The 15,053-nt window shown below is 42.3% G+C and overlaps 2 protein-coding genes across 3 annotated transcripts in view; one reads left to right on the forward strand and one right to left on the reverse strand.

The window, feature by feature from the left end:
- Nucleotides 1-7,837: 7,837 nt before the first annotated feature.
- MRPL51 (mitochondrial ribosomal protein L51) lies at nt 7,838-9,222 on the reverse strand. Its single transcript, XM_047739717.1, has 3 exons — nt 8,980-9,222; nt 8,785-8,895; nt 7,838-8,154 (listed from the first exon to the last, which is right to left on the reverse strand). Exons 1-3 carry the CDS (start codon nt 9,056-9,058, stop codon nt 7,958-7,960), a joined length of 387 nt encoding a protein of 128 aa, XP_047595673.1. The 5' UTR covers nt 9,059-9,222; the 3' UTR covers nt 7,838-7,957.
- A 73-nt stretch (nt 9,223-9,295) lies between these two features.
- Nucleotides 9,296-15,053, forward strand: part of NCAPD2 (non-SMC condensin I complex subunit D2) — a 29,811-nt gene continuing 24,053 nt past the window's right edge. The window contains exons 1-2 of one of the 2 annotated variants that reach the window (XM_047739687.1): nt 9,296-10,007; nt 10,788-10,937. In XM_047739687.1, the coding sequence (XP_047595643.1) occupies nt 10,811-10,937 (127 nt within the window). In that variant the 5' untranslated portion in view covers nt 9,296-10,007; nt 10,788-10,810. The remainder of the gene's footprint in view (nt 10,008-10,787; nt 10,938-15,053) is intronic. The other variant, XM_047739688.1, reaches the window with a different exon arrangement.

Raw genomic sequence — 15,053 nt, forward strand, 5'->3', positions numbered from 1 at the left:
CCAAGTTGTCCCATGTCTGACTAATAGGAGTTGAAAAAAAGAGAAAACAGGATATGAGATAAAATGAGAAAACAGGATTATAAGAGAAATGCAAGAAAATTTTCCTGAATTGAACAAATCCTCTGGATTAAATAATGTTCTGTGTGCCCAACGCAAAGAAAATAGAAGCACATCAAGACACATTTTTATGAAATCAGAATGTTAGGGAAAAAGAGAAGATCCTAAAAGAATTCAAAAAAGGGTGGAAAAAGGAATAGGAATCAGAATGGCATCTCAATACAGTATTAGAAGACAGAAGACAATGTGGCAGTGCCTTTAAAATTCTGAAGAAAAATGATCATTAATCTAGAATTCCATACCAACCAAACTATCAATATAGGACTAATATAAAAATAAGATCAATAAGTATCAAAAAGTAGAATATAGACTTCTTTCAGCATCAAATTCTTACCTCTCTCTTCAAGTAGGTTACTAGAAGATGTTCTTTGGCAAACAAGAAAGAGAAAGGCAATAGTTATAGGGAATGGAATGCTGGATCCACACACAAAACAGATGAAAGAAAATCCTTGGAATGGTAACTGTGCCACAGACCCAGAAACAACATGTCCTAAATAAGAGTATAGAAAAAACTGCAAGAAAGTCTCCAGAGGAAAAAACTGATAAAGTATCTGACATGTTAAATATTTGAAAAATAATATGAACAAGTATTTTTATAGGTCTGGTGATACATATGGGAAAAAATTAGAGCTAGATACATAGAAAATTACACAAAAGAAAAAAAAGCAATTATTAACTTAAGGAAAAATAAAAAATTAAATAAGAAATAGAAATTATTTCACATTTATGTCAATTGATTTTCAACAAGGGTGCCAAGACTATTTAACGGAGGAAGGAATAATCTTTACAACAAATGTTGCTGATACAACTGGATGTCAACATGCAAAAGAATGAATTTATATGCCTACCTCTCACCATACACAAACATTAAATCAAAATGTATCAAAAACTTATGTTATGCCTGAGTTTTCACATCTGAGAGACCACCAAGGAGCCAACACCAATGTAATCACACGAGGGTTTATTGACAAGCTTAAGCTTATGTAATCACACGAGGGTTTATTTGACAAGCTTAAGCTTGGGCCCAAGTATACCCGACACAGTGGAGTAGGGACTTGGACCCCGAACCAGATTACAGTCAGAGTTTTTGAAGGCAGAGTAGGGGTGGACTCAGCGGTGGGTGAGGACAAAGGGGGTGTTCAGAAGGGCTATCAGGGTAAAGAAGACTGTCAGGATATTGGAGGCCTGGTTATTATCAAGCCAAGGCCGTTTTTCCCTCTAATGAGGCACTAACATGAAGACAGTTGGGAGTTTCCTGGTGGAATGTCACATTCCTCTTATCAAGTGTCTTTGTTAGTGAGATTTAGGTTTAGAAGAAATTTAACTTTCTTTGTTGTAAATCTCTAGGACATTTGTAAACCGAGGGAGACTCCTGTCTTGCAGGATTGTGATCTCTGCAAGTTAACTATTTGTTCACACATACTACCGAGGGGAGGGAGCAGGAGGAGAGGGGGTGCAAGGTGCCAGCTTTCGCTTTGTCAAGATGGCTGTACTTATGTCAGGGCTAGACTCGAGGTGGGTACAGTTTTGTTTTTCTTGGCCTCCACACTTAAATGTATGAGCTAAAACTATAAAAGTCTTAAAAGAAAACGTAGTTATATATCTCAAAAGAAGATATGAAAATGGTCAGTAAGCACAGGAAAAATGCTTTACATCATCACCCATCAGGGAAATGCAAATCAAAGCCAAAGTGAGATACTGCTTTATGCCCACCAGGATAGCTATAGTGGGAAAAAAAAAAAAACAGATAATACCAATTGTTGCCAAGCATGTGGATAAATTAAACCCTTGTACACTGCAGGTAGAGAGGCAGAATAATACAGCCAATTTGGGAAATAGTAATTCCTCAAACAGTTAAACAGAGTTACCATGTGACCCAGAAATTCCACTTCTAGGTATAAACTTAAGAGAAATGAAAATGTCCACACAGGGGTGCCTGGGTGGCTCAGTGGGTTAAGCCTCTGCCTTTGGCTCATGTCATGATCTCAGGGTCCTGGGATCAAGCCCCGCATCGGGCTCTCTGCTCAGTGGGGAGCCTGCTTCCCCCTCTCTCTTTCTCTCTCTCTGCCTGCCTCTCTGCCTACTTGTGATCTCTTGATCTCTCTGCCAAATAAATAAATAAAATCTTTTTTTTTAAATGTCCACACAAAACCTTGTCATGAATATTCATAGGTCACATTATTCAGAATAGCCAAAAAGTAAAAAAAAAATAATAATAATAATAAAAATCCAAATGTCCACCCACTAATAAATGGATAAATATGGTGTGGTATATCCATACAATGGAATGTTATTCAGCAATAAAAAGGAATGAAGTCCTGATACATTCTATAACATGAATGAACTTTGAAAGTACTATGCTAAGTTTAAAAAACCAGTCACAAAAGATTAAATATGGTGTGATTCCATTTAGATGAAATATCCCGAATAGGCAAGAATCTATAGGGACAGAAAGTGGGTTAATGGCTGTCTAGAACTGGGAGTACCTCAGAATGTGATCTTATTTGGAAATAGGGTTGTTGCAGATGTAATTATTAGAGATGAGGTCATATTGGAGTAGAGTGGGCCCCACTCTGGTATGACCAGTATCTTTATAAAATGGGAAAATCTGGAGACACACACACACACACAGGGAGAATGCCATTTTAACATGAAGGCAGAGATCAAACTCATACATTTACAAGACAAGGAACACCAAAGATTGCCCGCAAACCAGCAGAAGCTAGGAGAGAATCATGAAATAGATTTTTCCCTCATAGCCCTGAGAAGAACCAATCCTGCTGACATCTTGATCTCAGACTGCTAAGCCTCTAGAAGTGTGAAACAGTAAATTACTATTGCTTAAGCCACCAAAGTTGTAGTATTTTGTTATGGCTGCCCCAGAAAACTAATATGTACTAGCTGTCTTGAAGTACCTTATGTTATATACCCCAAATCAGCAACAGACATACATATATTATACATGTACATTACACATGATTGTGTAATAGGTGGTGAGAATATCAAAAGGTACCTGAGGGTGTGTAAAGTTTGACCTATTATAATAAATACTGATAAGTTTAAGAAACCAACAGGACGAAATAAATGTTTCTTAGAATATAAATCACCCTAGGGGCGTCTGGGTGGGTCAGTGGGTTAAGCCACTGCCTTCGGCTCAGGTCATGATCTCAGGGTCCTGGGATCGAGTCCCACATCGGGCTCTCTGCTCAGCAAGAAGCCTGCTTCCCTCTCTCTCTCTCTCTGCCTGCCTCTCCGTCTACTTGTGATCTCTCTCTGTCAAATAAATAAATAAAAAATCTTAAAAAAAAAAAAAGAATATAAATCACCCTAAAGACAAAAATAAACATTATTTTTCTGAGAGACCACATGATCTTTACTTATCCATCAAAAGATGTGTTTCATTTTTTTTTTAATTTATTTTTCCTCTATCTCCCCTCCATAGCCATAGACATTATAAATTGTTTGATAGGGGGCCTGTGTGACTCAGTGGGTTGGGCCTCTGTCTTGGGTTCAGGTCTCCATCTCCTTATCTGGGTGCTGAGATTGAGCCCTGCCTCAGGCTCTCTGCTCAGCAGGGAGCCTGCTTCCCCCTCTCTCTGCCAGTCTCTCTGCCAGCTTGTTATCTCTCTGTCTCTGTCAAATAATTAAATAAAATAAATACAAGTCTTTTTTAAAATTAAATAAATTGTTTTATATAATTCTGTGGTTTTGCAAAATGTTACTTTCTGTTCATGTACTTTTATTTTTTTTTTAAGATTTTATTTATTTATTTGTTAGAAAGAGAGAGAGAGGGAGCGAGCATGAGCACAGGCAGACAGAGGCAGAGGGAGAAGCAGGCTCCCCGCTGAGCAAGGAGCCCGATGTGGGACTCGATCCCAGGACGCTGGGATCATGACCTGAGCCGAAGGCAGCTGCTTAACCAACTGAGCCACCCAGGCGTCCCTGTTCATGTACTTTTAATTACATACATGATGTTTTAAATCTCATTCTGTTTCTTTTTCTCACTTAGATTTAAGTTTCAAAGGTTCCTGTTTTAGACAATGAAAATCATATAATTTGTAAATGACCACAATTTGATCTCTTCTTTCAATCCTCATATCCATTCTCTCTTTCCCATCCTCCCTCAATTCCTTCCTTCCTTCCTCCCTCCCTTCCTCCTTCCTCCCTCCCTCTCTTCCTTCTGTGACACCGACTAGGACCTTCAGTACTAACTTAAAGTGCAGCAGTAATAGCAGGCATCCTTGTCTTGTTGCTGATTTTTTTTTTTTTTTTGAGGGGGGTTGCGGGATGAGAGGGCAGAGGTAGAGGGAGCAAATCTTTTTTTTTTTTCTTAAGATTTTATTTATTTATTTGACAGAGATCACAAGTATGCAGAGAGACAGGCAGAGAGAGAGGAGGATGCAAGCTCCCTGCTGAGCAGAGAGCCCAATGTGGGGCTCGATCCCAGGACCCTGAGATCATGACCTGAGCTAAAGGCAGAGGATTTATTTAACCGACTGAGCCACCCAGGTGCCATGAGGCAGAGAATCTTAAGCAGGCTCCGTGTTCAGCATGGAGGCTGAGGTGAGCCTCCATCTCACGACCCTGAGATCATGGCCTGAGCCAAAATCAAGAGTCAGACACTTAGCTGCTGAGCCACCCAGGCACCCCTTGTTGCTGATATTAAAGTGAATACATGTCCATTAAATATCTGTTGCTGATCTCTGTATATAATCTTTGCCAAGTTAAGGAAATTCCCTTCTGTTTCTAGTTTAACAGGCTTTTTAAAAAAATCATAAATATGAGTTGAATTTTTAAACTCCCTTTTCTGTATCAACTAAGATAATCATGGAGGGCTAAAGCTTCATCTTTCATAACAGGAAGCTAATAAAATCTAAAGCTGATAAATCATAAAGAGCAGTAGGGCATATTATTTCACGTTATGATAATAAATACCAGAATAGTTCAAAGAAGTGAAAGCCCTTGGGTTAACTGGATGATGAACATTAGCGAGGGCACATGATGTAATGAGCACTGGGTATTATTTAATACTGATGAATCACTGAATTCTACCTCTGAAACTAATAATATACTATACTTTAATTAATTGAATTTAAATTTTTTAAAAAGTGAAAGCATTTCATTCGAGAAAGGTAGTTTGGAGGGTAGATGGGTGAAGTAGGGGACTGATGTTTTTGTCAATTTCCCCCCCTCCCTTTTTGAGTAGGCTCCATGCAGGACTTGAACTCACTACTTTGAGATTCAGACAAGAGTTGAGATCAAGTGTCAGACACATAACCAACTGAGCCATCCAGATGCCCCATTTTCCCTTCTTTTTGATTAACTATATGCATGTATTACCTTTATTTTAAAAATAAAGCTTAATTTAGAAATAAATCAAATCTCCTACCCCATCTTAAAAATTGAGATATAATTCGTATCCCATATAATTCACTCATTTGGTATACAGTGATTTTAAGTGTATTCACAAGGTTGCACAACCATCACTGCTAACTCCAGAACATTTTTATCATCCCAAAAAAGACCTTATACCTGTCAGCAGTCATCTCTCATTCATCATCCCTTACCCTGTCCCCTGGCAACAACAAATCTACTTTCTGTCTCTGTGGATTTTCCTATTCTGGACATTTCATATAAATATAAGCCTTTTATGACTGCCTTCTTTGATCTACCATAGTGTTTTCAAGGTTCATCCGTGTTGTTATATGTATCAATAGCTCATTCTTTTTTATCACTGAATGATACTCCATTGTGTGGATACACATTTTTAAAAAGATTTTATTTATCTGAGAGAGAGAGACAAGCAGAGTGAGAGGCATAGAGAGAGAGAGAAGCAGACTCTTCGATGAGTGTGGAGCCCAACATAGGGCTCCACCCCAGGATCTTGAGGTCATGACCTGAGCTGAAGTCAGACTCCCAACCAACTGAGCCACCCAGGTATCCACCCCCCATTTTCTTTATTCATCAGTTGATAGAAATTTGGGTTCCTTCTTTTTTGGCTGTTATTAATAACAATGCTATGAACATTTGTGTACCAGTCTTTGTATGAACATGTTTTCATTTCTGTTGCATATATACCCAACAGGTGTGGAATTGCTGGGTCATATGCACCATTGAGCACTCTTCTTTTTCCTGCTTGGAACTTTCTACCACTTCTTCTGCTTCTTTCTCCCCTTACCGAAACCCCGTCCTCTTCTAGGAAATCTCTCCTGATTAGGCCAAATACAATCTCTTATCTAGCTCATTTATCCCCATGTCAGAAGTTTCCAAACATGGCTAGTGAAAATTACCTGAGCCTCTGATTTCAATCAGAATTATTGAAAACTAGAGGAGTAATACTTTGAATAAGTAAATACCTGGAAACAATCTAACTAGCTATCAAAATGGAACTAGTAAAACATTATGGTATAGATGTGAGGATATAAAACAATATCCAAGTTATACTAAGTAAATAAGAAAGGTACAGTAGTATGGAATGCTACTCTTCTCAAAAGGACTTATATAGTTAATATAAGCTTGAACATGCATGCTGTATGTCCAAAGGACTAAAAAGAATCTTTGAAGAATGGTTGCCTCTGGGAAAAAAAAGAGTGGTCACCTCTGTGAAGGAGCACAAAAAAACAGTCTGTGAGAAACTTTTCACTTGATTACACTTCAGTAATTTTAAATTTTGCATCGTATGTAGGATACATTTTTAAAACGTGTCTTAGGAAAACAACACCTAGATGTGCAAGACTCAGCTCAGCTCTACAGATCACAAATCTTTGGAGGCAGGGACCAGGCTTTTGAAATTGTGAAACTACCAAGATGATTCTGATGATCAGTCAGGCTTAGGATGTAAACCATTTATATGGTACTTAATGGCTCAGAATGAAGTGTACATGTGAGAATAAATCTTTATTCCCTAACTAGAAAAGCATATTATCATTTTGTTCTTCCTATAGAAGAGGTACCCAATATTTTTGGTGAGAATAATGCAGAAGCATAATCCCATCTGTTACATTTCCACCAGTGTGAAAGTGTTTTTAAAAACACATTTAAGGGGCGCCTGGGTGGCTCAGTGGGTTAAGCCACTGCCTTCGGCTCAGGTCATGATCTCAGGGTCCTGGGATCGAGTCCCACATCGGGCTCTCTGCTCAGCAAGAAGCCTGCTTCCCTCTCTCTCTCTCTCTCTGCCTTCCTCTCCGTCTACTTGTGATCTCTCTCTGTCAAATAAATAAATAAAATCTTTAAAAAAAAATAAATAAATAAATAAATAATAAAAACATATTTAACATAACAGAATTATGAGGTAATCAAAACTTAGCACTTTCAGTACATGAAGGGCTAAATGCAAAAAGTGCCAACAATAATTTTTATTTTTGGGGGTGCCTGGGTGGCTCAGTGGGTTAAGTCTCTGCCTTTGGCTCTGGTCATGATCTCAGGGTCCTGGGATCGAGTCCCACATCGGGTTCTCTGCTCGGCAGGGAGCCTGCTTCCTCCTCTCTCTCTCTCTCTCTCTCTCTCTGCCTACTTGTGATCTCTCTCTGTCAAATAAATAAAATCTTTAAAAATAATAATAATTTTTATTTTTTAAAAGGTATAGGTATGGCTAGTCTGCAAAGGGCAGATGGTTAAGTCCAAACCCAAGACTATAAGACTTATGGATGAGTCAGACTTCATAGTCTACACGAATGAGTAAAAGTTCAACTAGAGTAAAATAAAGTATGAGGATAACAGATTCCAAAGAAGCCCCATTTTATTACAGAGAGCATACAAATTCCTTTCCTTATAAGGAAAAGAACTGTTCCCCTTCTCTACGTGACAGATGTGCCTCTTCCACAGTTTCCAGGTTTCTCTTCTACCGATACTTTCCATGCCGATTAAAGTGTTTGTAGAGGTAACTGATGCGCTTGTTAAGGTTGTGCAGGTCATCAAGGAACATCCTGTTTCCAACCATTCTCTTCTTTCGGATACAACGTTGTAATTCGTTCCCCTTCCAGCCTCGAAGCCATCTGGGGCCCTTGATCAGTTCTTTGGGGTGCCTTTCAAAGTCTCCTGTGTAATGTGAGAGAGGGTATTAGTTCCAAGACAAGAGGGAAGCCAGCCTCCACCCGCTAAGCCTTCAGCACAGAGTTGCCATTTCCCTGACCTACACCTACAGACAAGACACATTACACCACATGATCAAGAGCACAGCCTCGGGGCGCCTGGGTGGCTCAGTGGGTTAATAAGCCTCTGCCTTCAGCTCAGGTCATGGTCTCAGGGTCCTGGCATCCAGCCCCGTATCACACTCTCGGCTCAGCAGGGAGCCTGCTCCCCACGCCACCCCCACCCAGCCACTCTCTCTCTGCCTGCCTCTCTGTCTGCTTGTGATCTGTGAAATAAATAAGTGAAATTTAAAAAAAAAAGCACAGTCTGTGGAGCCAGTCTTTTCGGGTTGCTGGGGGTTCAAATTTTGCCATTTACCAGCTTTGGGAAAGTCACACAATGTCTCTATGCCTCAGTTTCCTCGGCTGTAAAGTGAAAAAGTTATTCTAAGAAGTAACAGCACCGTACACAACGTAAATAGACACGCACGTGTCTACTCTTACTATTGAGCATGGTACCGTTCCTACACTGGTCCAAAAAAAGTCTTTAAGGCACAACTGCCATTCTGAGATTCTATGCCGCAGAGTCACGTCTTACCCAGAATCCCGATGTTGTCATACACCCCGAACATGGCCCTTTTCTCGTTCCAACGATCAACCACTTTGGGAGGAGGAAGGGTGAGCCTTACATGGAACATTCTAGGAATACCTAGGGATGGGGAAGAAATGGAATGAATATGAGCTACTTACAAAACAAGCAGTTCTCTGGCGTTTTTCTGTATGAGTCACTTACCCAGAGAGAAGCTTCTGCAGGCCAAGGGCACCCCGCCCCATAGGACCCTTCCTGCCCCCAAAGAGAGGCTCCCTGCCATTGCTCTCGTCTCTCCCCCACAACAGCGCAGCGTCGCACGTGGCCTTCAAAGAGATGACAGGGACCTTCCGCACTGGCGTCAGAGGGCACTAGACGCAGGGAGCCATCTTGGGCCTCACCCCGCCTCGGCCCCGCCTTCCCCAGCCATAAGCCCCGCCCTCCTGGTGCCGAAGTACGGAGACCTTGACAACCTCCCGCTCCGCCCCTCCCCGGTGCTTCCGGTTCGCCTGCAGAAATCTGGGAGCGTCAGAACGACGGAGCCGCTGGTCTCGTGGTTGCCTGGGAGGCCCCTGAACTGAATTTCAAGAAAATTCTCTCTATCCTGGGTTGTCCTTCAACTGTGAGGGAGATGAAGGTGCAGACCCTGGAACCCCGAGCTTCTTTTTTCTGTGCCTCACATCAGTTTTGCGCTGTAGCTGTTTTTATTACCCCTTTTCTCCTGGAGAGGAAATGTAAGGCTCAGAGAGTGAAGTGATCTGCTGGACGTCACATAGCAGAGGCGATGGCGGAAGTCCCGGCTTGGACTTGCCTCCTGTCCTGGGGGGATGATTGAGTGAGCCCTAGCCCAGGGACGCTACCAATTCCCGGTTAGAAGCGGAGGAGAACCCTGCAGCCGCCAGGCGAGGAGAAAGGGCGCGGGATCTAGACCCCGCCCTTCCCTCGGCAACGCGGCCCGGCTTCCCGCCTCCTGCGGAGTGATTGGCCGGTTTCTGCAGTGAGTGTCGCGATTGGCCTCCTAACGGCCGTTGAGATTTGAACTCCACGTTTGTGGCTTTGCCCGCACGGCGCCTGGCTCTGAGGCGGCTCTTTGCCTCCTGCTGCCGGGGATTGGCCGGTTTCTCTGCCCGCTCGAGAGCTGCGGTACTGATTGGTGCGTATTGTGCACTCCGTCTTTTTCTCTTCATTTCGCCTCGCGACCTGAGTCGGAGGAGCGACGGCTGAGTTCTGAGGTGTGGTATTAATGGGCGGCGGGGAATGAGAGACTGGGCATGTTGGGCTCGGGGCAGTATGACGCGGTATTAGACCGGGCAGGAGAGGCAGGAAGTTCCGTGCGTATATCCTTGGGGTAAGATGTAGTAGAAACAGTACGTTTTACAGATCCGCTACGGAATATGGGCAAATCGCCTAACTTTCTAAGCTTCAATTTCCTCATCTGTAAATTGGGTTATATTACTATGCATTCCTTGATATTAGTATTTGGAGAACTAGATCAGGTATGATGTATTCAAATAGCCCATCGAGTAGGTGATACATTGTAAACAAATATGTATTAAATGTTAATACTCCCATTCTGGGGCTAGGACACCCACTAACCCATGCTGGCTCACTGTCCTGGCCTCGGGTGAGACGGTCTTTGTGTTAAACTTTGTCCATAACAACGGAAATAATAATGCTAACTTGATGCATTGATACATCACTTTACAGCTCTGTAAACATTTTCATAGCCCTTGACTCATTTGATCCTCAGAGCAACTTTGTAAAATAATCAGAGATAAGTAACTCCATTTTGCAGATGCGGTTCACCGGGTTATGTGACATGACCAAGTGGCAGAGTCACAACTAGAATTAGATTCTAGTCCAGGGTTGATCTCACATCTTCTGAGGTAATGTTACCAGCTTGATATAAGTTTGATATAAGCATCATATATTGAAGGGAAAGGAATAACAGAACCAGATAAAAAGACAGGCCTTAGATATAAACCCTAACCTATTTGCTGTTTGGGTTCCAGCCCTGTGAGCCAGTGGGAGAAAGATGTCTCCCCAACTGTATGAGTTCCGTCTGCCTTTATCCCCCGAGGAGTTGTTGAAAAGTGGAGGGGTGAATCAGTATGTTGTGCAAGAGATACTGTCCATCAGAAATCTTCCATCACAGCTTAGAGGTAAGACCCCATGCTGCTACTGTGCTTAGCACTTCAAAACAACCATCCCACATGTAATTATATTGTCTGTCTGCTCCACTAAGCTCCATGTGGACAAAGAACATGTCTTTCCTAGTCACTGTTTTTTCCTAGCATTGCTTGGGATGTATTACATGAAGAATGTACACGTTGACCTCCTTTTCTCAATTATTCAGTAAACGGTCTGGGTGTATGTGGCTACTCTTTGGACAAAAACTTATTTTTTTTTTTTTTTAAGATTTTATTTATTTATTTGACAGAGAGAGATCACAATTAGATGGAGAGGCAGGCAGAGAGAGAGAGAGAGAGGGAAGCAGGCTCCCCGCTGAGCAAAGAGCCCGATGCGGGACTCGATCCCAGGACCCTGAGACCATGACCTGAGCCGAAGGCAGCGGCTTAACCCACTGAGCCACCCAGGTGCCCCGGACAAAAACTTATTTTTAATCTTTATCTCTTATCATACGCCAAAATTAAGTTCGGGTGGATTTAAAGGTTATAGGAGAAGGTAGCTTTCTCAGAATGAGTGGGACTTGATCTGACCTGTTTTAGGTAAAATTTTTTTAAAGTTTAGATCTCTTGTTTCCAAGAGTGTAGTAATGGGGGAAAACAAACAAACACACATGTATAGCTGCGACACTGAACAGTGTATGTACAATGCAGTTATCCATTGAAACCTAGAGCTGAACAAGGCGATTTATATGTTATCAGTGAGCCTGTTATCAGCGAGTTATCAGGACCCTGGGATCTGACCTAAGCCAGAAGCCAACTGAGCCACCCAGGTGTCCCAATGCATCATTTTTTAAATAGATAATCACTATTAGAGTTTTGTTGTTGTTGTTTTTTATAAAAGTTGCATTGCTTTTGGTGTTTAGAACCCTAACTATAAGTTCTACAAGAACAAATTGTTTAATTTGTTGAACAGGTGTTTACTGATGATGCACTGTGTGCCAGGCAGGCACTGTTCTGGGTAGTGAAGATACAACAAAACATACAAGTTGAAAAGTTCTTCCTCTCAATGTTCTCAACAAGGAATAAATAAATATGGGATTTGTCAGATGGTTGAAAGTGCCAGGGAGAAATATAAGCAAGGTAAACAAGACATGATGTGACAAAGGCACATGGGTAGCTCAGTCGTTAAGCATCTGCTTTTGGCTCGGGTCATGATCCCAGGGTCCTGGGATCAAGTCCTGCATCAGGCTCCTTGCTTGATGGGGAACCTGCGTCTCCCTCTCCCTGTGTCTCCCTCTCCCTGTGCTGCTTCCCCTGTTTGTACTCTCTCTCACTCTCTCTCTGTCAAATAAATAAATAAAATCTTAAAAAAAAAAAAAAAAAAGGTGTGGCAGGGTAGGAACTGCATTTTATGTTGGATGATCAGAGAAGGATTTCTGATAGGAGACATTCGAGCAGAGGCCTTAAAAGTGAAGAAGTAGGGGTGCCTGGGTGGCTCAGTGGGTTAAAGCCTCTGCTTTCGGCTCAGGTCATGATCTCAGGGTCCTGGGACTGGGCCCCGCATCGGGCTCTCTGCTTAGAGGGGCGCCTGCTTCCCTTCCTCTCTCTCTGCCTGCCTCTCTGCCTATTTGTGATCTCTGTCTGCCAAATAAATAAATAAAATCTTTAAAAAAAAAAAAAAGTGAAGAAGTGAACTATGCCAATTCTCATAGGCATTCTAAGCAGAGACAAAAGCCAGTGCTGGGGATCTGAGGTGGGGAGATGCCAATCTGGTTGGAGTGGAATAAGCTAGGGCAAAAGAGGTCAGGTGAGAAGTGATCCAGATTCCTCTATAGTCATGCTCCTCCAAGTGTGGTCTTCAGACTAGCAACATTAGAATCATGATTTAGGAACTTATCAGAAATCCAAGCTCTAACTCAGAACTGCTGAATCAGAAAATCAATCTTTTAAATCCCTAGGTAATTCAGATGCACATTTAAATTGGAGAAGTACTAATCTAGTCTTACAGGTCGTGTTAAGGATTTAGCTTCAGTGTGAATGAGTTTGAAACCCACTGGGTTTTGAGCAGAGGAGTGACATGGTCTGACATTTTAAAAATATCACTGTTGGGGTGCCTGGGTGGCTCAGTGGGTTAAAGCCTCTGCCTTTGACTCAGGACATGATATCAGGGTCCTGGGATCGAGCCCCTGCATTGGGCTCCCTGCTCAGCAGGGAGCCTGCTTCCCCCACCCCCCGCCTGCCTCTCTGCCTACTTGTGATCTCTGTCTGTCAAATAAATAAGTAAATAAATCTTTTTTTAAAGAATATCACTGTTTTGAATAGAGAGTGTGAGTGGCAAGGGAAGAAGCAGGGAGACTGATTGCAAGACTAATACAGTAGTACCAGGTTGCTTGCCTGGGTGATAGCAGTGGAGGTAATTATAAAAAATTAGGTACTGAACAGATGTTGAAAGTCGAGCAAACAAGACTATTAATGGATTGGCTTGAATTTATAGGGTTAGAAAAAGAAGAATCTAGCATGACAGGGCTTTTGGAAGAATGGAGATGCCATTTACTGAAATGGAGAAGAATATAAGAGGAACAGGTTTATTTACTTTTTTTTAAGATTCTTATTTATTTGAGAGACAGAGAGAACAAGTGAGAGGAGGAGCAGAGGGAGAAGCAGACTCCCTGCAGAGCAGGAAGCCTGACGTGGGACTGGATCCTAGGACCCTGGGATCACGACCTGAGCTGAAGGCAGATGCTTAACTGACTGAGGCACCCAGGCGCCTGAGAGGAGCAGGTTTGGTCTGTTGGTTGTAGAGTTCTGGAGTTGGGGGGAGAGATGCCATCTGCAGGTATATATTTAGGGTCTGACATTGAGCATGTAGAGGACATTTAAAGGAAGAAATTTGAATGTAGACAGAGATGAAAAGCAACTTAAAAACATAAGATCTGAGACAGTCCAATATGTAGAAGCTGGGAAGATGAGAAGGAAGCAGTAGGAGACACTAACGGCCAGTCATTGAGGGAGAAAGTGAACAGAGGTGCTACCTGGAGGCTAAATGATGAGACTATTTCAAAAAGAAAGGGAGAGCTTGGGACTCCTGGGTGGCTCAGTGGGTTAAAGCCTCTGCCTTCAGCTCAGGTCATGATCCCAGGGTCCTGGATCGAGCCCTACATCGGGCTCTCTACTTAGCAGGGAGCCTGCTTCCCCTCTCTCTCTCTGCCTGCCTCTCTGCCTGATGTGATCTCTGTCAAATAAATAAAATCTTTAAAAAGAAAGAAAGAAAGAAAGAAAGAAAGAAAGAAAGAAAGAAAGAAAGAAAGAAAGAAAGGGAGAGCTTAACTGCCAATTAATGACTGGATTTTGCAATGTGGCTATTGCAGTGTTGGGGAAGGCAGTTTCAGAGGAGCAATGGGGCAAAAGCCTAAATGAAAGAAGTTTATGTGAAAATGGGAGGACAGTTTAGATAACTCTGGTTGTTTTGCTTTAATGTGGAACAGAGAAATGGAGTAGATGGGGAGATAGAATTGAGGAAGGATTTTTTGGTAAGCTGGGTGGCATTACATGTGTGTGTGCTGAATGAAAGCACTCAGAGAAAGAAAGGTTGATGATGCAGGAGGGGAAGAGGATGAGCGTTGGGGCAGTATCTGTAGTAGGTGAGAGAGTGTGGGATCCAGTGCACAGTGGGAGGAGATGTTTTTATTAGAGCATGGGAGAGTTTTTCCGTAGCAGCAGAAGAAAAGGCAGGGTACATGGGCACAGATGCAGATAGTGCAGGAAGATACAGATCTCAGGGCAACTGGAAATTCTCTTCTGTGTGATTCTATTTTCTCCCTGAGATAGGAAGTGAACCCTTTAACTGGAAGGGAGCTGGGAAAGAAGTTCTTGATCTTCTGAGCAGAGGAAAGATAGGAAATAATTGCCTAGAGGAAAGTGAGTAGGCCTGGGAATTTGTAATAGGCTTAGCAAGAAGTACTAAGGGTCCACTTGAGATTGATGGTCATAAGTTTAAAGTGAGAATAGGCGGCATGATTGTGTATTTTTGTCAAGCCATTTTTATTTGTGTGGTTACATGAATGGAGTAAGCAGTCAGTTGGATTTAATCCAGATTTGCCAAGGGAATAAACATGTTGTGAATTTTGGGGGCCCCAGGGTCGGGGGGGG

This window comes from Lutra lutra, chromosome 8 (genome assembly GCF_902655055.1).
Source record: "Lutra lutra chromosome 8, mLutLut1.2, whole genome shotgun sequence".
In the NCBI taxonomy this organism is placed as follows: Eukaryota; Metazoa; Chordata; class Mammalia; order Carnivora; family Mustelidae; genus Lutra; species Lutra lutra.